This window comes from Pelobates fuscus, chromosome 8 (genome assembly GCF_036172605.1).
Source record: "Pelobates fuscus isolate aPelFus1 chromosome 8, aPelFus1.pri, whole genome shotgun sequence".
NCBI lineage: Eukaryota > Metazoa > Chordata > Amphibia > Anura > Pelobatidae > Pelobates > Pelobates fuscus.
The window spans coordinates 27,564,648-27,586,729 of NC_086324.1; the positions used below are offsets into that span (position 1 = coordinate 27,564,648).

At 41.9% G+C, this 22,082-nt stretch overlaps 1 protein-coding gene across 2 annotated transcripts in view; it reads right to left on the bottom strand.

Moving 5' to 3' along the window:
* Positions 1-18,396: 18,396 nt before the first annotated feature.
* The window catches only part of NMI (N-myc and STAT interactor), a 33,504-nt gene continuing 29,818 nt past the window's right edge, over positions 18,397-22,082 (bottom strand). For both annotated transcript variants that reach the window (XM_063429532.1, XM_063429531.1), the window contains one exon: positions 18,397-19,007. In XM_063429532.1, coding sequence (XP_063285602.1) covers positions 18,813-19,007 — 195 coding nt within the window. In that variant the 3' untranslated portion in view covers positions 18,397-18,812. The remainder of the gene's footprint in view (positions 19,008-22,082) is intronic.

Consider the following 22,082-nt stretch of genomic DNA (forward strand, 5'->3'; position numbering starts at 1 on the left):
TCTCTCCTGCCTGCAGAAATAGCAATCTGCAAATCTACCTGAATATGCAAATTAGCAAGCCTTGCTATTCACGTAGTGCATATAGCTGTTGCTGCAACCTACAGGTTGTGCTATACAGGCTCTATAGCCAAATCCTCCTAGTTGGTAGAAAGCATCAGCAGGATAGGAGAGCACAAAACAATTAACAATAAATACATAATACACATACATTACATACACCCAGCACCTACAAGGGGCACAGGGTGACTTAAACATAGGAGTCATCTGGGGATCTAATTGAAGTGTCCATCTTATGTTCCAAGTGATGGTGACTACCGTCACAGTAGTACTATCAAGTAGATCTTCACAGCTAAAGAAAATAAATGGTGACCACTTGTCTATAGACACTTGCGCAATGAACATGAAATCATGCTAACAGCTCTCAATGAAGATCTTACATTTTTTACTTAAATATTTTGTTACAGTTTCGTGTTTGTGATAAAAGTCCTTAAAATTTCCTTGGCACATGTCATATTTTTGATATGCTGAAACATGCACATTTAGGTACTGCAGGGAATATCCATTACATATTACATTGGGTTTGAATGTCCGATCCATTTCATTCAGTCTCAAGGATACGAGGTGAGTACCTGACCAGGCAACAGTATGTAACACAGTGAGTGGATATCCCCTTGACATGTAGGTTTTTATGAACCAGCATTGGATACTCATTCTTTAGGTTGAAATTGCCGTCATGAATATTTTCATGGGAATTCCTGCTAAAAAATGTCAAATGCAGGTCCTTCACAATACGAAGGAAGCAATAAGAAGAGGTGCAGGGTAATAATGATTGAGGGGTAATTTAATAGGATAGTGGGCAGTGATACATATTCCTGCTTTATTGTCCTTCAACCAAAAGTGTACTGCACAGCCCAGGAGGGGCAGTAATGAGCTGTAAAACCCAGACCATCTGGCACTATCCAATCAGAATCCCAGATAGGATGACTTAGGTTCAGAATTACATTTGATGAAAAAGTCTGTGGCATACTGGGTTTACTAATGTATAACTGTTTGAAGGTCATACTATATGATGCAATTCACGGTCGGAAACTGTAGACTGGGATTGTTCCTATGTCTGTGCTAGTTCTGCCACTCTTTGCAGAATTTACAGACCCAAGTCTTAACAAATAAACAATACAAACTAACACAGTTTAATTCAGCCAATTCTGTAAAATAATGATAACATATAGCACTTCGTTCCTGCTTACACTATGACCCAGGGAGGCACAATTCTTCTTGCGAATCTCATGTTATCTGACACCACACTCAATATAACGGTATCAGAGGCAATACTATAAGAGCAAATTACTTCTGTTTTTCCATTTCAAGCAATAAAGGAAACATTTCAATTGAGACTTCTCTGATTCGGCAATATATTTAACCATTTGTAGGCCTTACCTCTCATGCATTAAAAAAACAAACTAAAAAGCTGCTGATCTGTTACATTAAAATACTTTGAAATATTTTCAATGCTCACACAAATTCTGATAAATGAAAACTGAATTAGTAAATTTAGGCAAAAATCCACTATTTGGAAAAATTATTTAACAAAACTATAGTCGCATCATGGATATTTTAGCCAACATTTTTTAATTGGGTGTTCAATTCACTGCAGTTTTGCACTTAGTAAATATTACATTATAATCTTCTACTCTATATATAGACCATAAGGAAATCACTCATAAAAATGATTGGGCAGCAGGTCCTGGGTGCCTTGCGGATCCCTGTTTTTTTTCTCTTGAATATGGTTTTACCAAGACCAAAATGATGGCATCAACAATCTGAAAACTTTATAATCCGTTATGGTGCATATACTACCCTTTTAAACTCTGCAAAACATACCCAAGGAAACTATATTTAAATAAATGCTTAATGGAATTGGTAATTGATTTACTGTAGTTGCTTGGAGACTTTACTAGGATTATTCACTAATGCGAGAATTGTCGTTAAGTCAAAGTAAATTTCAAATTTAAGGCCACAAAAGCCAAGCTGGAAAAAAGTAATCTATACTTTAAGTTCGACTACTTTGGCTTTACCAATTATACTCGCACATAGAGCTTTTTCTCATTTCACCTGCTTTTAACCTCTGGTCAGGTCTTCCTCTGTCGGCACCATTTCCTGGTCTGAACATTTTTATATCTCCATCATAATGACAGCTACTCATATCTCTCGCCTTTGGTCCTGGCAACTAAATCCTACGTTGTTAAACAATCCCCAAATACATACGGAAATCTAGGAACAGTATTTTTTGCAAATACTCTACTTTAAACTCAGGCACTTCCCCTGCCACTTTGTGGGCAGCCCACTGAAGGAAAATCAATAAAATAGTGTCAGCTCATAAAAAAAACATTTGTTAGCCAAAACAGACAACCTTAAGACAATCTGATCTCTAGAACGTAGGTGTAAAAGTAACCCTACTCCAGAATTATCAATGCAGCTAGTTGCTTTTAATCTTTAATGAAAATAGAAACTACTAAGGGCCTTCAATGGACCAAACAAAGCTTTTATGAAAAATCTAATAAAACTGACTTACTAGCCCGGAGACCTAGAAGACAAATGCAATCCAAACAAATCAACCAGATTAAAACCACCCAGCAGACTCTGACCAACATCTCCTCTAAAATAGCCAAGACTTTCCAAACTTATTTTACGAGTCTATATGACCACACTCCCCAAATATGGGAATTTCCAACCATATTTATATTGATCATACAGGATTTCTTGGCCAGGATATCTCTCTCCTCTCTCACAAGAGAAGCAGCAGAACAGCTTGCTGTAGATATAGCAGATGCTATCAAAGTTCTCAATCAGAAAAATTCCCGGGACCGGACAGTTTCTCTGTCCTTTATTATAAAACATATTCCTTACTATTGCTCGCTCATTTATGCAACCTCTTTAATGTTTTAGGGCACTCAACTCCCCATCGGCATGCTAAAAGCTAATATATGTTTATTACCTAAACCGGTAATGAGCAGTAAAAGCCTTTTACAACAGCTTCAAACAGCAACCTGCACAATTACTGTATGAAGAAATAGGCTGTTCAGGGACATAAACGACATTAACTGCATACCTCCCAAGTGTCCCTATTTAGGAAGGTCCCTATTTTGGATTCCAATCCCTCTATCCCTCTTTTCTTTCCAACTGTCCTTCTTTTCTAAGAGTTCCACATTGCTGGGTTGTGTCAATCTATAAAATAGATCTACAGCAATAATACTCACACATGATTATGTACTAAAATTAGAATTCAAAGTGATTTTCAAATTTAAGTCAACAGTAGCTGAACTTAGTGATTTTTATTAATAGCCAGTTTGGCCATTTTGACCTTAAATTTCAAACTCTCTGATTTTGAATCCACTTTCGCTTCTCACTTTTAGAAATCAGTCTGTGCTGTAAAAAAGTACATTGCTCCCTGGACACACTCTCACTCATACTGCTAAACATACAGTGTCACCTTGTCCTCTTTGACCATTTGAAATGTTGAAGGTATGCCCTTGGCTGGGCCAGCAATATCTGCTCCTTCATGTGTACTAGCAAATCCATGCTCAGAGAGCAAATATAATGATGATGTCAAATGGTTCCCTGATGCTCTGAAACAGGGAGAGATTGGAACACATGTCCAAATGCCTCCCTATGGAACGAGGTATAGTCTAGTAAAATGTGTAAAGGTGCAGAAACCCTGAGAGAAGAAAGGGTAAAAATATAATGGATAGGGTAGAATACGGAGGACAGATTGTACAATGGAGTAAAGGTTCCAATATATATTTTGTATTATTATAACCAGTAAAGTATGAGTGTGTGGAATCTCTGTGCAGTTAGAGCTATTAATAAAAATAATGATAATTGTATCAAATAATTTACTTAGATATGTGGAAAGGAACTAATATGGCTTACGAGGCTTAATCGCCTGGACTACTGTATGCTTGCAAATTATGTACCACTCTATTTCACTTTCTTCCCCTACCCTTGTTTTGCTTTCTGTAACCCCGCATTATCTATTGAAACAATAAAATTTGAATTAAAAATAAATGAAAAATAACTTAGAGCATTAATTTAAAATGGCAGTGTCACTTTTGCGTTTTTCCTGAAATACAGAATATTTATAATATATATATATATATATATATATATATTTCCTGGCCATATCCATGGCAGCACAACATTGGGTAGCTCCTCCCTATCCCCATTGGACAGGAATAATAATTAAGCCGTATAAGTACCACCTCCTGCCCCTCCTTCCCCAGTCTTTTTTTCCTGTCCTATCCCTAGGACATGTCGGTCTTTTCAGACTGCTAAATTTTTTCTTTTATGGCTTACCTGAGGATTAGTTCCTCTGGCCCTTGGGGAGTTCACCCTCTCTCCCCTGGGAAGTCTCCAGTATACGGCCCTGCGCAAAGGTGTCCCCCTGGAGAAAACCCCTTTAGTGACCGGGGGTTTTTTCTCTCCATTTTTCCAGTGATGACATGGAAAGGTACATGGAATGCGACTGGTTTCCGGGTTGGTATCCTCCCACCAGGCTCAAGGTAATATTATTTTATTTTACCTGTTGGTTTTCCTTTCTTTTGGAAAGTTTTTTCGTTGAGCGTTCTGGGGTCTCCCTGCATGGCTGTCGGGAACCTCCTGTGCGCCCGCGCGGTGTGTAGGCGTCTCCTGTGCGCCCGTGCGGCGTGTATGGGTCTCCTGGGCGCCTGCGCGGTTCTGGGGACTCTGGGACGCATGCGCGGAATTCGCGCGCAAATCTGGCCGTTTCGCGCGTCTTTTCGGTCATCTGCGCATGCGCGATGACGTCAGACGCCTTCTTAAAGCGCCAGGCCTCCTTTTTTTTGTCAATTTGAATTTTCTGCTTCCTGGAGAGTTTCTGGCACCGTTGAGTTCTGTGGATTGTTGATTCTTCGTCTTTTTCTTCTAAAGTAAGTTCTTTTCCTTTCTCTTTTTTCTTTTGTTGGTTTCCTGTAGTTTTTCTTCTGGGTTCTAGTTTCGCTGTTTCATCTATTATTTATAGATGGATTCGCGCTCAGGATCTAGAGAATCAGAATCTTCTCATCATAGTAGGTCACAATCTAAGCGATATAGGTAAGCCATCCAATTTTGGAATTTATTGATACTTTGATATCTAAAAGAGGGGTAATGTACTAATATTCACGTTTGGTGTATTTTAGTGATAAAAGTACAAAGACTTCAGGATCGTCCAAAGGGAAGTCGCCCAAAAGGACGCTGTGTGTATCCTGTGATAACAGAGCCATAGAAGGGAAACGTCTCTGTTCGAATTGTCTCTCAGCAGCCGCTGGACCTTCTCAGTTAACACCGGACTTTAAGCAGCTTATCAAGCATGCAGTTGCCCGGGGCATCAAAGAGGTTGGTAAGACCCACAAGCGACCTAGATATTCTGAGCCGTCAGATTGGTCTCCTGATAACTCGGAGGATGAGTTCATGGACACGGCTTCGCTGAGAGACTTGGCTTTTTCCTCGGAGGAGGATGCTTTGCCTGATCCTGACTTCCTGATACCTGCGGAGGTGGATCATTTGATTGCTCGGGTCAGAGAAACCCTTACTTTGAAAGAGCCCTCGGAGGAGGAACCCTCTACATCTAACCGCTATTTCTCAGATCTTAGAAAGAAAAGAGCGGCTTTCCCTGTGCATACCACTATTAGTGACCTTATTAAAGAAGAATGGTCCAGGTCCGATAGGAGATCCTCTGCGAAAGGGAAATTCTCCAGATTATATCCGTTTGATCCCAAAGATGCTGAAACATGGGATTTTCCACCCAAGGTTGATGCTGCGGTGGTTAGGCTAGCCAAGCGCACTACCCTGCCAGTGGATGATGCAGGCTCCTTCAGGGATCCAATGGATCGTAAGATGGAATACTGCCTGTCTAAGTCCTATGTAGCCTCAGGCACGAGTCTCCACCCTGCCGTTGCTCTCACGTCTGTTTCAAGAGCTATGAAGGTTTGGCTACAGGAGCTGGAAGGGGACATCAAGAGGGGCAGGAGCCGTTCCTCTATTGTTGATGCCCTGAAGGATATGCGTCTAGCGATTGATTTCTCTTCGGAGGCCGCAGTGGATCTGGTGAGAAACCTTGCTAGAAATATGTCCTTCTCGGTTTCCTCCAGGCGGGCGCTCTGACTCAGATCTTGGGCGGCCGATGCTTCCTCCAAGAATAGTTTGTGTTCTCTGCCATTTCACGGAAACATGTTATTCGGCAAGAATTTGGATGAGTGCATCAAGAGGGCGGCTGAAGGGAATAAAGCCTTTTTACCCCAAGAGAGGAAGTATAAAGGATCCTTTCGCGCCCGGAAAGAGTTCCATTCCTTTCGTGACAGTAGGTCCTACAAGCCGGGTAGGGAATACTCCCGATTCCAACCGAGGAGAGGTGCCCCTTCTGGGTACAGAGGAGGCAGGTCTCGCGGGTCGTCTTCCTCTAAGGACCAGAAGAATCTATGACTACGTACGGCCCAAAACCGAAGGTGTCGGGGCTTGTCTTCTCCAATATCTTTCGAGATGGACCATCTCTACAAGCGACGTTTGGGTGCTGGATATTATTCGGAGAGGTTACCTACTAGAATTCTTCAAGCATCCTCCCAACCGATCCTTTCACCTCACAAAATGGCCAGGGGACAGGGAAAAGTGCATGGCTCTACGAAATTTCGTCCATTCCTTGCAGAAGGAGAAGGTCATCGTCCAAGTACCGGCAGGCGAAAGAACTCAAGGATTTTACTCTCACATCTTCTTGACAAGGAAATCCTCAGGGGGTTGGAGACCCATTCTGGATCTGCACAGGCTGAACAAGCATCTGCACATTCGCAGATTCAAGATGGAATCTCTGCAGTCTATAATAAAGGTTGTGTCGCCCAACCAATGGATGCTGTCTATAGATCTACTAGACGCATATTTTCACATACCCATTGCCCGAATCCATCAGAAGTTCCTGAGGTTTGCTGTAGAGGAAGGTCATTTCCAGTTCAGGGCCCTCCCCTTTGGACTGAGCACTGCCCCGAGGACGTTTACAAAGGTCCTGGTTGTTCTCATCGCGGAGCTCAGAAAGCAAAACATTGCTATTTACCATTATCTGGACGACGTTTTAATCTTGGGAAACGACGTGGATTCTGTGACATCCCAAGCTATCACCAGCATTCAGTTTCTGCAAGCCCACGGCTGGAAGATCAACACCAAGAAAAGCCACCTCCACCCGACTCAATCTATGATTTACTTAGGTGCCCATTTCGACACCCTAAAGGGTACTGTCCAGCTCTCATCAGTGAGAATTCTGAAACTCAGAAAGTTATTGAGGAGAATGCTGAATTCCCCGGTTGCCCCTGCAAAGGCGGTGATGAGCCTCCTTGGTTCTATGTCCTCCACAATAGGTCTGACAAGATGGGCTCAGTGGAGGATGAGACCATTCCAGGCCAACTTCCTGAGTCGTTTCTTATCCGGGAACCTGTTCCAGCCCATCAAGCTTCCCCTGAAGGTACGCCATTCTCTGATCTGGTGGCTGAACAGAAAGCACCTAGCCAATGGCTTTCCATTAGGGGATATCGCATGGAGGACCGTGACAACGGACGCCAGCCAGTGGGGTTGGGGCGCTCATTATCTCCACCACTTTGCGCAGGAAGAATGGAATTTCGAGACAAGCAAGGTTCATTCCAATCTGCTGGAACTTCTGGCTGTCCTCAAAGCTTTGAAACACTTCTCGACCCAGCTCAAGGGTCAATGGGTAAAGATAAGGACGGACAACTCCACCGTAGTGTCCTATGTCAATCACCAAGGGGGTACCAGGAGCTGCAAGATGATGGTACTGATGAATCACCTGATGTGGTGGGTTCAGAGAAACCTGGCGGGCATTGTAGCCATTCATCTCCCAGGGAAACAGAATCAACTGGCAGATTTCCTCAGCAGATCCAGAATAGATCCGGGGGAATGGTGCCTGGCTCACAGGGTGTTCCGCATGATTGTGGACAAGTGGGGTCTGCCTCAAGTGGACCTTCTAGCCTCTCGGGCCAACAGCAAGGTAGCCCTTTTCTTCACAAAGGAAGAGGACCACCTGGCATTGGGAAGAGATGCCTTATCAAGCCCCTGGAGGTTCTCAATGGGCTATGCGTTCCCCCCGTTTCCACTAATCCTACCACTCCTGAGGAAGCTGAGATCGGAGCGGGTGTCTCTCATCCTGATTGCGCCTTATTGGCCTCGGAGACCTTGGTTTCCTCTGCTTCTGAGTCTTTCGGTGGAACCTCCTCTCCCACTCCCCAAAGTTGCGGATCTTCTGTTCCAGGGTCCTGTCATTCATCCAGACCCTGTCTCTCTCAACCTTATGGCTTGGAAACTGAAAGGAACCGGCTGTTGAATAGAGGGTTCTCCCAGACCGTGATTGATACTATGCTGAGGGCTCGTAAGCATTCCACTTCGGCCACTTATTATAGAGTATGGGAAGTTTTTTCCAACTGGGCCCTTCATAGTAATGTGGATGTCCAAAATCCCTCCTCCTCCCATATTTTGGATTTCTTGCAATCAGGCCTTGAGAAAGGACTGAGCTATAACACTCTCAAGGTACACATTTCAGCCTTGTCCGCCCTGACCAGTCATAGATGGGCGCTGGACTCGGATATCATCAGATTCATCAAGGGTGTCCTTCACATGAAACCTCCTATTAAACCGTTTGTCCCTTCCTGGAGTCTCCCTCTGGTTCTGGATGCCATGAAGTTGAAACCTTTTGAACCGTTTGATTCAGTTTCCCTACAGGTTCTCTCTATTAAGACTGCCTTGCTGGTGGCCTTAGCCTCTGGCAGGAGAGTTTCTGAGCTCAGTGCTCTGTCCATCAAAGAGCCTTTTACTATCTTCCACAAGGACAGAGTGGTCCTCCGTACTGTTCCAGTGTTTCGACCCAAAGTTACTTCCTCCTTCCACATCAACGAGGATATTGTTCTTCCGTCTCTGAGGTCGGACGCCCATGGAATGGGGAATTCTGCTGACCTGTCCTCTCTGGATCTAGTGAGATGCCTCCGGATGTATATCGATAGGACTTCTGATTGGCGTTCTTCTGACAGTCTCTTCGTTCTTCATAGCGGCTGTAAAAAGGGCTCTCAAGCTCCCAAATCTGCCATTAGCCGATGGATAGTAGCGGCTATCATTCTGGCTTATCAGTCCGCCGGATATCCGGTCCCTGTGGGTCTTAAAGCCCATTCCACTAGGGCTCTCTCATCTTCCTGGGCAGCCGCTGCTAATGTCTCCCCTGAACTCATCTGTAAGGCGGCTACATGGTCTTCCTCTAACACTTTCATTAGGAGCTACCAGATTGATGTTAGAGCAGGGTTGTCTGATCAATTTGCTAAATCAGTCCTGTCTGTATCTAATTCCTGATCTCTGTGTCTGTCACTTGTTGTGGTGTTAATACACTTTGCATTTATGAAATTTTTTGAGTCTGTGTCTCTTTCCCTCCCTGGTTTTATTGCTTGGGTATTACCCAATGTTGTGCTGCCATGGATATGGCCAGGAAAATGGAAAATTTATTCATACTTACCGTAATTTTCTTTTCCTGGTTATATGCCATGGCAGCACAAGGGTCCCGCCCGGGGATATTGCTGGAACACGTGACTGGGGAAGGAGGGGCAGGAGGTGGTACTTATACGGCTTAATTATTATTCCTGTCCAATGGGGATAGGGTGGAGCTACCCAATGTTGTGCTGCCATGGCATATAACCAGGAAAAGAAAATTACGGTAAGTATGAATAAATTTTCCATTATATATATATATATATATATATATATAACAAGAAAAATAATCCTGCACTCCACTTCCAAGGTATGATTGCCCGGTGCTTGTCCAGCAAAATACAGAAAAAGAAAACAAGATAGCACTCCCAGGACTTGTAAGTCAAAAATTATAAAACTTAACTTTTAATCAGCTTGCAAAAAATCGACGTTTCAGTCTGTTAACCACAGACTTTCATCAGGACTAGTACACACACTGTAAAAACACATATATATACAAAAATACATATTAGCAATCAACTTACCCGCCACCGAGATAATTGCATCTCCCTGTCAGCTCAGTCCAGGTCTCCCGCTGGTTCCGCCGACGTCAGTGCGTGCGTCAAAATGATGTCATTACGTAACGCCGGCGTCATTACCGCAACACGTGACCACCCGTCCGGCAGCATCATGGGGAGGTTGTTACCATGGAGAAAAGCTCCATGGTAACCACTAAAAGCAAAACAACACACAAACGGCTAAGGAGGCAGTAGAAGTATAGTATATGAAAATTGCAAGTTAGAAACACCCCAATATAGAATATATCCCTATTGAATAGGGAGATTAGGAGTGTAAACATTATCAATGCATTAATACAAAGAATACTAAAATAAATATATCTCTTAAAGAGCAGCACACATGAATGCCAAAATATGAGGGGATTATTATGTTAGTTGGAAATTAAATAGAGAGATAAGCAAATATCCTCTTAAATGTAATACAAAACAGGAGCATATCTACAGCTACAGCTGATATCCTTGTATAATACCAATCCCAGTCTATATCATAAAGCAGCCCATCACGTTAGAAAAACAAACAAGCAAATAAGAAGGAAGGTATACACAACCTAACGGGGATAATTTAGACTTATTACCATCATCTATGAGGCGTCAAGGGAATGTGCCTATCCCACCGGGTGGGCATCATTGACCCACCTTCATCTCATCCGGTCTCCAAAGTATATCCCCGCATCGGCCTCAAGATATTGCTATCGAATCACCATCTAAAATCCAACGTTTTAAGAAACAATTCTGGATAGAACACATAAATTCTGGATACCACAATAAAGAACACATGTAGTGACTCCCCCCGAAAAGGGGTGGGCACCCATGTCATCGTTCTATTCGAACCGGTAACCATCGAAACCAAAGGGGAGAAGAATAACCATCCTCAAAACTGAATATACAGGGAGGTAGCTTAACCCCCAGGGTGAGCCCCCATCTCCTATTTCAGTATCTATCAGGTTATATACAATTTAAATCACAAGAACACAGACAATGAATATTTTTCATTTAGTCCATGAGGATGAACTGTTTGTAGTGTCCTTATCCAAAATAGCTCTCGTTGTAGGAGCATCTTTTTGCGGTCGCCACCCCTCCGAGGCATAGGGACATGATCGATAGCCATTAGCTTCATAGATGGCAAAGTATGACCTAGTTCAAGAAAGTGCTTCGCTACCGGTAACTCTGACTTGTGGTCCCTATATGCTGTCCTGATACTGGACCTATGGTTCCGGATACGTTCCCTCAATGGTAAATCCGTTTTCCCAATATAAGTTAAGCCACAAGGGCATGTCAGCTTGTAAATCACGAAATCACTGGTGCAAGTTAATCGATGTTGAATGCGGAAACTTGTACCTGTGTGAGGATGTGTGAACGTCTTTCCAGGGATCATGTGTCCACACGTCACACAACCTAGACAGCGATAGCATCCCAGATTCTGTGGAGTGCTTCCCTTAGTGTAACAGTGAAATGGATCGGTGTTGACTAACAGATCTCTCAGATTTTTATTCCTCTTATAGCAAAACATAGGAGGATTCTGAAATATTGGAGGTAATGTCACATCGTTTTTTAGTACTCTCCAATTTTCCTCAATAATCCGTTTAAATTTAAGAGATGATGTAGTAAACGTAGTAGGAAAAATCAATCTGTTGCTCTGTGTCTTTGGAGCAGGAGTGTCAATTGTAGCCAACCCTCGATCAAGAGCTTTCTGTAATACCTGGCCCGTGTATCCTCTTTGTCGGAATTTGTCCCACATCATACCTAGTTGTTCTTGGGCTCTTATCGGATCGGAGTTGTTCCTCAAGACACGCAAGAATTGTGAATAAGGTAGTGAGTTTTTCAATGGACCCGGATGAAAGCTGCTGGCCTGAAGTATTGTATTTCGGTCCGTCGGCTTTGAATATAGAGTATAGGCCAAACTCGTCCCCTCACGCAGTACTCTGATATCTAGAAAATCCACCGATGTTTCATCCATCACCGCCGTTAATTTGAGGTTATCGGTACTTGAATTGATAGAACGGACCATATCTTTTGCTTCAGATATGGACCCCGTGACCAACATAAAGATATCATCGATATATCTTACATACTTCAGGATGCGGTCTTGGTAGGGTTCCAGAATATGCCTGGTTTCGAAACCAAACATGTAACCATTGGCGCACATGGGTGCCATGGCTGCCCCCATGGATGTCCCAGCAATTTGTCTATACCAATCCGTCTCAAACCTGAAGTAATTCTGGGAAAGAACTATCTCTAAGAGCTCCAATGTAAACTCTATAGGAGGTCCCGTGTAGTGCATAGACTGCGATAGTATCGATCTCATTGCATCTATTCCATCATGATGGGGTATCACGGTATACAAACTTGACACATCACACGTCAATAGGACCACTGGTCCAGATGGTAATGTCGTCTCAGATAGTACTTTCACAAAGCTCGGAGTGTCCTTTATACAAGTAGGAAGATGTTCGATTGGTTCTTTGAATAAAAAATCCAGCCATTTGGCTAAAGGTTCCAGAACGCCCCCAATTTCCGAAACAATGGGGCGACCTGGAGGTTTATCCATACTTTTATGAATCTTAGGTAGTGAATAAATCACAGGGGTTCTAGGTGTAGAAGCTTGGAGGTATTGGTATAGTTCCATAGAGATATAATTAGACCGCAACCCTCTTAATAAGCACTCTTCAATCAGATTGATCACTTGATCTGTAGGGTCCTTCGATAGTTTAACGTAAGTATTATGGTCCGACAATTGTGATAAAATTTCAGAGCGGTAGTCAGAATAATTCTGGATGACAATGCCTCCCCCCTTGTCGGCTGGTCTAATTACAATCTCTTTATCGGCAGCCAAAGATTTGATGATAGCCCGATCGTTCTTAGTACAGTTTGAATGGTGTGGATAGTTCTGTTTCAAATGGTCAGTAGACTCTTTATGCACTGAGCGTAAAAAGGATTTAATAGATGTCTGGTTAGGCATAGGGTCAAATGTACTCTTCATTTTGAACTTATTCATGGGGTTGGCTATATCCATAGTTTTAGTCTTGAAGAAGTCCTTTAATCTTAAAGATCGACCAAATTTATATAGTTCCACTTCCCAATCCAGGGGATTTGCTCCAGAGGTGGGGACAAATGACAAGCCTCTACTGAGTATTTGAACTTCCTCCGATGTCAGGGCTCTAGAAGCCAGATTGAAGATTGGGGCTATCTCTGTTGACGGGGTGGCCTCCCTCTTGCCCCAGAAGATCCGCCCCTTTTGGCCACGTCTAGTAATGTATCTCCGCCTGGTGTTCCGTGTCTGCTCTGATAACGTGTCCACACAGAAGGTTCCTCTGCTGATGCTGTGTCTAAAAAATGTTGTACGGTGCCTGATGTGCTGCCGGGTTTGCGTGTTGAAAATGAATCGTGCGATAGCTCAGACTCAGAGGTAGATTCTCCTGAAGTTTTATCTATTGTAAACTGTCTAGGTTTACGAATAGGTCTACGTTTCTTGATGAAGTACGGTGTATCAGTCTTCCCACTGAGCCATCTATATACACGATGCTCCTTATAGTCAGCTGTCACCTTCTCCTGTTTTTCTCTTTTGAACCTAACCAAATCTGTCTTGTAATTCTTAATGTTATCCTCCAGTTTCAGTAAGGTAGTTGCAGATTCTGGTGCTGATAGTAACACTGCCTGCCTTGTTTCTAATTCAGAGATCCTTCTCCTCACCTGAATTAGATCCTCTCTAACGTCCTCAATAATAATGAGCATCAGATCCAATGAACATTTGTTCAAAACTGAGATCCAACGCTTGCAGACCTGCGGCTTTAATCTACCAATGGTAGGAATGTTCTTGACACGAAAACCACGTGGAATTTGCAGCTTGCAATGGTATTCAGACAAAAAAAAGACCATGTAGGTCTAAGTCAGTCTCTCGTTTCCTCAATCTTAATAATTCAAAATATATATCCCTCAGGGACGTAGTATTAGGCAATTCAGATGTGGATGCTGCCCACCGTATCCTATCTGCATCCTCCTCAGTGTACTGCCATATTTCCGCCTGTTCTACTAAACCACCAGCCAGTGTGAAAAAATCTTCCATAGATGAAATGGGGATAATAGATTGAATCCAATATATACAAGTATACACAGGTACTCTTCGAAGTACCAAACACAATATTCAAAAACAGGTTAATGTAAATCCAGGAGCAAAAAAGAAATCTCCAATATTAGGGTGCATAGAAAGCTAGCTCAAGCCACTGAGCCATGTATACAACAAGAAAAATAATCCTGCACTCCACTTCCAAGGTATGATTGCCCGGTGCTTGTCCAGCAAAATACAGAAAAAGAAAACAAGATAGCACTCCCAGGACTTGTAAGTCAAAAATTATAAAACTTAACTTTTAATCAGCTTGCAAAAAATCTACGTTTCAGTCTGTTAACCACAGACTTTCATCAGGACTAGTACACACACTGTAAAAACACATATATATACAAAAATACATATTAGCAATCAACTTACCCGCCACCGAGATAATTGCATCTCCCTGTCAGCTCAGTCCGGGTCTCCCGCTGGTTCCGCCGACGTCAGTGCGTGCGTCAAAATGACGTCATTACGTAACGCCGGCGTCATTACCGCAACACGTGACCACCCGTCCGGCAGCATCATGGGGAGGTTGTTACCATGGAGAAAAGCTCCATGGTAACCACTAAAAGCAAAACAACACACAAACGGCTAAGGAGGCAGTAGAAGTATAGTATATGAAAATTGCAAGTTAGAAACACCCCAATATAGAATATATCCCTATTGAATAGGGAGATTAGGAGTGTAAACATTATCAATGCATTAATACAAAGAATGCTAAAATAAATATATCTCTTAAAGAGCAGCACACATGAATGCCAAAATATGAGGGGATTATTATGTTAGTTGGAAATTAAATAGAGAGATAAGCAAATATCCTCTTAAATTATCCCCGTTAGGTTGTGTATACCTTCCTTCTTATTTGCTTGTTTGTTTTTCTAACGTGATGGGCTGCTTTATGATATAGACTGGGATTGGTATTATACAAGGATATCAGCTGTAGCTGTAGATATGCTCCTGTTTTGTATTACATTTAAGAGGATATTTGCTTATCTCTCTATTTAATTTCCAACTAACATAATAATCCCCTCATATTTTGGCATTCATGTGTGCTGCTCTTTAAGAGATATATTTATTTTAGCATTCTTTGTATTAATGCATTGATAATGTTTACACTCCTAATCTCCCTATTCAATAGGGATATATTCTATATTGGGGTGTTTCTAACTTGCAATTTTCATATACTATACTTCTACTGCCTCCTTAGCCGTTTGTGTGTTGTTTTGCTTTTAGTGGTTACCATGGAGCTTTTCTCCATGGTAACAACCTCCCCATGATGCTGCCGGACGGGTGGTCACGTGTTGCGGTAATGACGCCGGCGTTACGTAATGACGTCATTTTGACGCACGCACTGACGTCGGCGGAACCAGCGGGAGACCCTGACTGAGCTGACAGGGAGATGCAATTATCTCGGTGGCGGGTAAGTTGATTGCTAATATGTATTTTTGTATATATATGTGTTTTTACAGTGTGTGTACTAGTCCTGATGAAAGTCTGTGGTTAACAGACTGAAACGTCGATTTTTTGCAAGCTGATTAAAAGTTAAGTTTTATAATTTTTGACTTACAAGTCCTGGGAGTGCTATCTTGTTTTCTTTTTCTATATATATATATATATATATACATATATATATTTTTTCTATTATTTTCATTTGTGTGTTTGGTTTTCATGTATATACTTGAAATAAAAAAGGTTTTTTAGATCTTGTAAATTTCCTTAAATTGATGTAAATAATTTGTGATATAGCTCCTTCTTCAGGATGCACTTTAAAATAAACCAGTATTCTGCATTATGAACCCAGTGATTGGTTCTCTTAGAAATACTAAAAACGAATATTCTTCTCCTTACTGACCTCAGGTCAGATACAATGTTGCCATTCTTTATCCTACAATCATCTACAGAACTTCCTGGGCTCCCAGAAAATGGATCACTGATGAAGTCCGTTGCTATGGTTTAATGCGTTAATAATACAAAATAGCCCTTTTAATGCAGGACCTATACTATAGACACAGAGAAACAACTCAGAGTAGTCAGCAGTGATACATTGCAATGTACGGTATATATAAAATGTGTTTTCTATTATTTGAAACAGGGACAATAACCAAAAATTGTACTGTGTATAGCATTTCTTTGTTGCAATTTCTATACAACATGTGTAATTATAAAATTATTTTAGATCACCATCTTGTGGCTCTATTTATAACTGCACTGCATAATATTCAAGGAACACTATAGGGTAAGGAACACAAACATGTATTCCTGACCCTATAGTGTTAAAAACACCATCTAGCTCCCCTGGTCCATACTTGCCCTCCTAAATATAGTAAAATCTTACCTTTATTCCAGTCTGCTGCTGGCTCTGCCCCTGATCTGTCTCCATGGCTAACATAATGAGAAGTGGTGATCTCAGCCAACCACAATGCTTTCCCATAGGAAAGCACTGGATTGGCTGTGATTGCCAAGGAGGCAGATCAGGGGCAGAGCCAGCACGAGTCAAACACAGACCTAGCCAATCAGCATATCCTCATATAGATGCATTGAATTTCTTCTATGAGGAAAGTTCAGTGTCTCCATGCAGAGAGTGGAGACACCGAATATCAGTGCTGCCCAATGTGCAGCACTGGCCCAGGAAGCACCTCTAGTAGCCATCTGAGAAGTGGCTAATGGAAGTGTCTCTAGGCTGTAATGTAAAACTGCCTTTTCTTTACTGAAAAAGCCAGAAGTGACTGATTATACTCACCAGAACAAATACAATAACCTGTAGTTGTTCTGGTGACTATATAGTCCCTTTAATGCTAAACAAGAACCCCTAGAAATGCATCCCATCTGCACTTCTTGGGATAATAGAGAGGTTTTAGCCTGAACAGTAATAGGTAGTGTTTATTGGCTGAGTGTCAGCTGGCCACTTTCAGCCTATCACAGTCACCATTGTTGGTATGGCTAAGGAAGGAAGTAAACTCTGCCTTAGTCTCACCTCCATTGGGGACTGGACTGTTTGAAGCCAAGGACTTTTATTTAGAGTTATATTGCTGGGAAATGGTTTAAAAATTAATGGGGGACTGTGCCAGGGGACTCCAGACACTGTAACCAATTAAATGAGATAAAATGGCGCCTACATTGTCCCTTTAATAACTGAATGCAGTGAAAGTACCCAACGGCCATAATCTTACCCAATTATCTGTGAACAAACACCCATTTCTAGTTGAATCATGAGAATCATCATTAACTAAAACACAACTATATGTTTATTAATCTCAAGGTACCAATAAATAGTAGGATTGCCATTGCTTTCATAATAGCTTTGTTTTTTTCATGTCCTCCCATAACTCCAAGCTGTTTGTGCTGGAATGTTCCACCATTCGTCAAGAACAAGAGTCTCCAGTTCTTCGGAATGTTTAAAGAGGTGGACATTTACATCCAAGTGTCAGGATCGGGACAGGGATCCAACACGCAGAGTACAAACAGTAGAGAGGTACGTATACCGGACCTTAGAATGGCCGGACTAACGCACAGAAAGAGTAGAGGATGGTCAGAGACAAGCCGAGGTCGGGGGAACGAGAAGACAGGTAAGCGAGGAACAAGCCGGGTCAAAGGAATACAGATAAATCAGAAAAGTACAAACAAGCCGGGTCAAAACCAAAAGGATAGCAAGGATACAAAAGCACTGCGAGACTAGACAGGCTAGAACCACGACAGGGCAATGAGTGAATGAGAGGAACACTGTTAAATACCCTGGTTTGGGAGAGAGGACACGCCTCCGACGAGTCCTGATTCGTCTCCACAGAATTGAGTGACAGGCCGTTCCGGGTTGGCGTCATGACGTCGGCTTCCGGACGTCCTGCTAGAAAAGGAAGTGACCGGGTGAACCGCGAGGGACCGCGGAGACATGCTGTCCGGACGGATAAACTTCTAAGTCTCTGCCTCTATCAGAGGTAGAGACTTCAGGTACCCTGACACCAAGACTGTGAGCCCAATCCTCAGGCACACCATACCAATTGACTACGATTTAGACAATTTCCCAATTCTGTTCCTATGTTGACATGACAAACCCTGGACCATTAGTGTGCCTTCGGGGCTGGTTTGGGAACCACCATGGTTATTTTACCAAGCAGATATATATATATATAAATTTATCTCACAATTCAAGTAAATAAATAGTGAGGTCAATGTTTAGCAATATACCAAGAAAAACTACAAGTCTGCTTGTGTTTGTTTTTTTTATTTTAATTGACAGATTCATTTGTATTTATACATTTTAAATTATCGCATTACTTTCTGCATCCTGGCAGTGTTTAATACATGTGGAGAAAGTTACATATCAAAGTATTTATATTAAATGTTGTAACTCATTATAAGAAATAAAGTAGTGGTTCAGGCACTCAAGGTGGCAGTTTTATTGGAGCAAGCAAACAGCCACATTTCTAGTAGCTTGACAAAGACCCGTTCGGGTCGAAATTTGCTGTTTGCTTGCTTCAATAAAACTGCTTTTTTGGCTATCACCTTGAGGGCCTGGACCACTACTTTATTACATATGTCTAACGTGGGGTTTGGCCATCCCTGAATCTAGTGCACCTCGGCAGCCTGGTGAGTACGGTTTCCTTACTTTTACCACTATAAATCATTATAAGTTATTATAAGTCATCCTCATCCTCAAAGCGTGGCACAATCTCTTTATCCTGTGTATATAAAATCCATTCGACCTCTCCACCACCATTGCTCGGCTTTTGGAAATAAATCTCAATAGTATCTTGAATGTCCTCTTCAGAGATCGCTAAGTTTTTAACTTCAGATAAAAGCACTGTTCTTGAAGAATTTGTTGAAAAGGTCTGCCACAGAAACATAAAACATTTCAGTAAATTACTTTAATGTATATTAATGCATACATACATATTTATGGTTGAAAATTGAAAAATTTATCTACACCTGAAGAAAAGCCCAATTAAAGAGAAAGGGTGTACAGCATGGAAATACCAAGGTCTTCCTTTTGGGAGATTAATAATTATTTTCTGTTTATTCTTTATTTTTGTACATACCCAATGAACAAAATCAACACAACTAATGATCTTTAAATTATTAGTATGTAAGAAAGGTATATACAGTAAAGTAGTAAAGTAAAATATCATGATAATTGCAATAGATGCAACCCATGTAATAAACAAAGGTCCTGTTTTATACTTGGAGAAGTATGATGCTTGTATTTTTTCTGATGTAATATTTCTACTAGGCCACAAGATGGCCCCCCAACACCTTTTGGAAGAATGCATTAAGATGGTTTCCAAAGCCAGATAGGGTTATTTACTAAACTGAGAAATTAAAGTGAATTTAAAATTGAAGGCCAGAGTAGCCAAACTGAAAGCATAGCTGGTTTCCAGCTATTTTGACGTTAACTTGACTGTTGCATCTGGTTTGATCATTTGGACATTACTGCCAAACTTACATTGCAATGAATTTACTGCAATACTGGCACTGTATTATATGAAGGGGAGGCATAATATGAACGGACACTATTATTCCTGGTGGCCAGATTTTGATTATTAGTGAGACAATAAGGGTATTCCATGCGCTAACCCACCTTTGCCTATGGGTCAATCTATATATCCTTACTATGGAATCAATAAGGACACGGGCTACAACAAGAACTTACACAGAGAGATTGACAGCCTTCACATGGAGTAACAGCATAAACATAATGCAACAAGGATGTAAGAGTCTTGTGCACGTACTTATACAAAACATAACAATAGATTACATGACTTGAAATCCTAAACACCATTACATATCTTATTTGTGTTGTAAAAGCATCCTTGAAATCTTATTGTCACTCAGTGGCGTACACGCAATCCATGGGACCCCGGTGCAAAACTGATCCATGGCCTCCCCCCCCCGACAGACGCACACACAGACACATACATACAGACACACATACATACACACAGAGACATATACATACACACATACACACATACAGACAGGCACATACATACAGACAGACACATACATACAGACAGACACATACACACAGACACATACAGAGACACATACATACACACCGACAGACACAAGACACACATACATACAAAGACACATACATACAGACAGACACACACACATACATGCAGACAGACTGGCACACATACATACAGACAGACACACAGACACACACACACAGACATACACACAGACACATACACACAGACAGAAACATACACACAGACACATATACATACAGAGACACATACATACACACAGACAGACAAAAGACACACATACATACAAAGACACATACATACATTCAGACAGACAGGCACACATAAATACAGACAGACAGACACAGACACACACACATACAGACACACATACATACAGACAGAGACAGACAGACACACACACAGGCAGACACACACAAACAGACAGAGACACACACACATACATACACACATACATACAGAGACACACACATACACACACATACACAGACACATACATACAGACACACACACACATACATACAAACAAAAACACACATATACAATATGTTTAAGTCACCCTCCTGTTTCCTACCATTTAGGTGCAGGACTCAGAGGGTGACTTTCCCTGGGCTCCAGTTGTGGCTCAGGCTGGTGGGAGTCAGAGTTCCCACTCTGACTCCCTCTCCTTCATCCCGCTGGGGCTCTTGCTTATAGCTAGGAGGAGGGACGGGCAATCACTTCCTTCCAGTTGTGATGTCATCAGAGGGGGCCCGGTCGTGCTGTTAAAGCACCGCAGCGCTGACCGGAACCCCCTGGAAATTCATCTCTATCGGGTGGCCCTAACAGCATGGGCAACCCGATGGGCCACTTGAACGTGGGGCCCCAGCGGCGGGCACCTGGTCGCAGGGGTCTGCAGGGCGGCCAGGCCACCTTGAAATGTCTGCCATTGTCTCTTGTGCCATACCTACACTGATCACCAATTTTCATTATAATTAAAGGGTTACTCCAAACATCAGAATCACAGATGCCAAGAGTACCATGGCACCATTACACTGTTAAGGGGCAAATTATTTTTCAACAATTTGCCTCTTACTTGGATCTCGTCATGATCTGAGCCATCCTCTCAACGCTGATACTAACACCCATTCATTGGGTGAGAGCATCATCTGAGTGTTCTCAGCCGCTGAATGAAACTCTGAGCACAGAGTATGCATGTAATTAACATTAAAAACATAATTTTATTGCAGAATTAGCCAGCCCATAACTCATTTTTTAGGTTGGTTGATGAAGGCTGTTGAACAGGGAGTTACATGAAATATTTACGTATGTGCAATGCTCGATACACAGGATCCTTGCGCTGTGACCATTTCAAAACAATGTAGTGGTTGTGGTGCTTGGAAAAACACTTAAACCCCTGAGATCCCTCACATGAAATGGAGGAGTACTACTGCATCTGAAAGGTCATGTATGGGTTGCCTGTACTCCTGAGGCATCTGGAATCCTCATAAATGTCATATTTAAAATCTCTGCTCATATAAAGGAACGTCTCCTGATTGGGTCTGTTAGCATATAGTGGGATACTGAAGGGGGGGATTGTTCCCACTTCGGGAGCTTCCTTCTCAATTGTCATTTTTCCTTCTCATAGCTGATTCCTTTTATACTTCTTTCTTATTCTATTGTTGTCTAGGTTTTATTAATTTCTCTTTTTATTTAGATGTAAATGTGATTTATGGCCGTCTTGTTTTGCCACAGTGTTAAATGGCAGATATGAGCATGACGGTATGGAGTATCAAAACATTACTCTTTAGCTTGACAAGACCGCTATTAAAAGTAAAGTCCAATCACTTGAGGGCCAATCCAAGCAGACTTTACTGGAAACAAAAAGGTTGCTCAATTTATCAGCAGTCGGGATAACTTGTAAGAGTAAGTGAA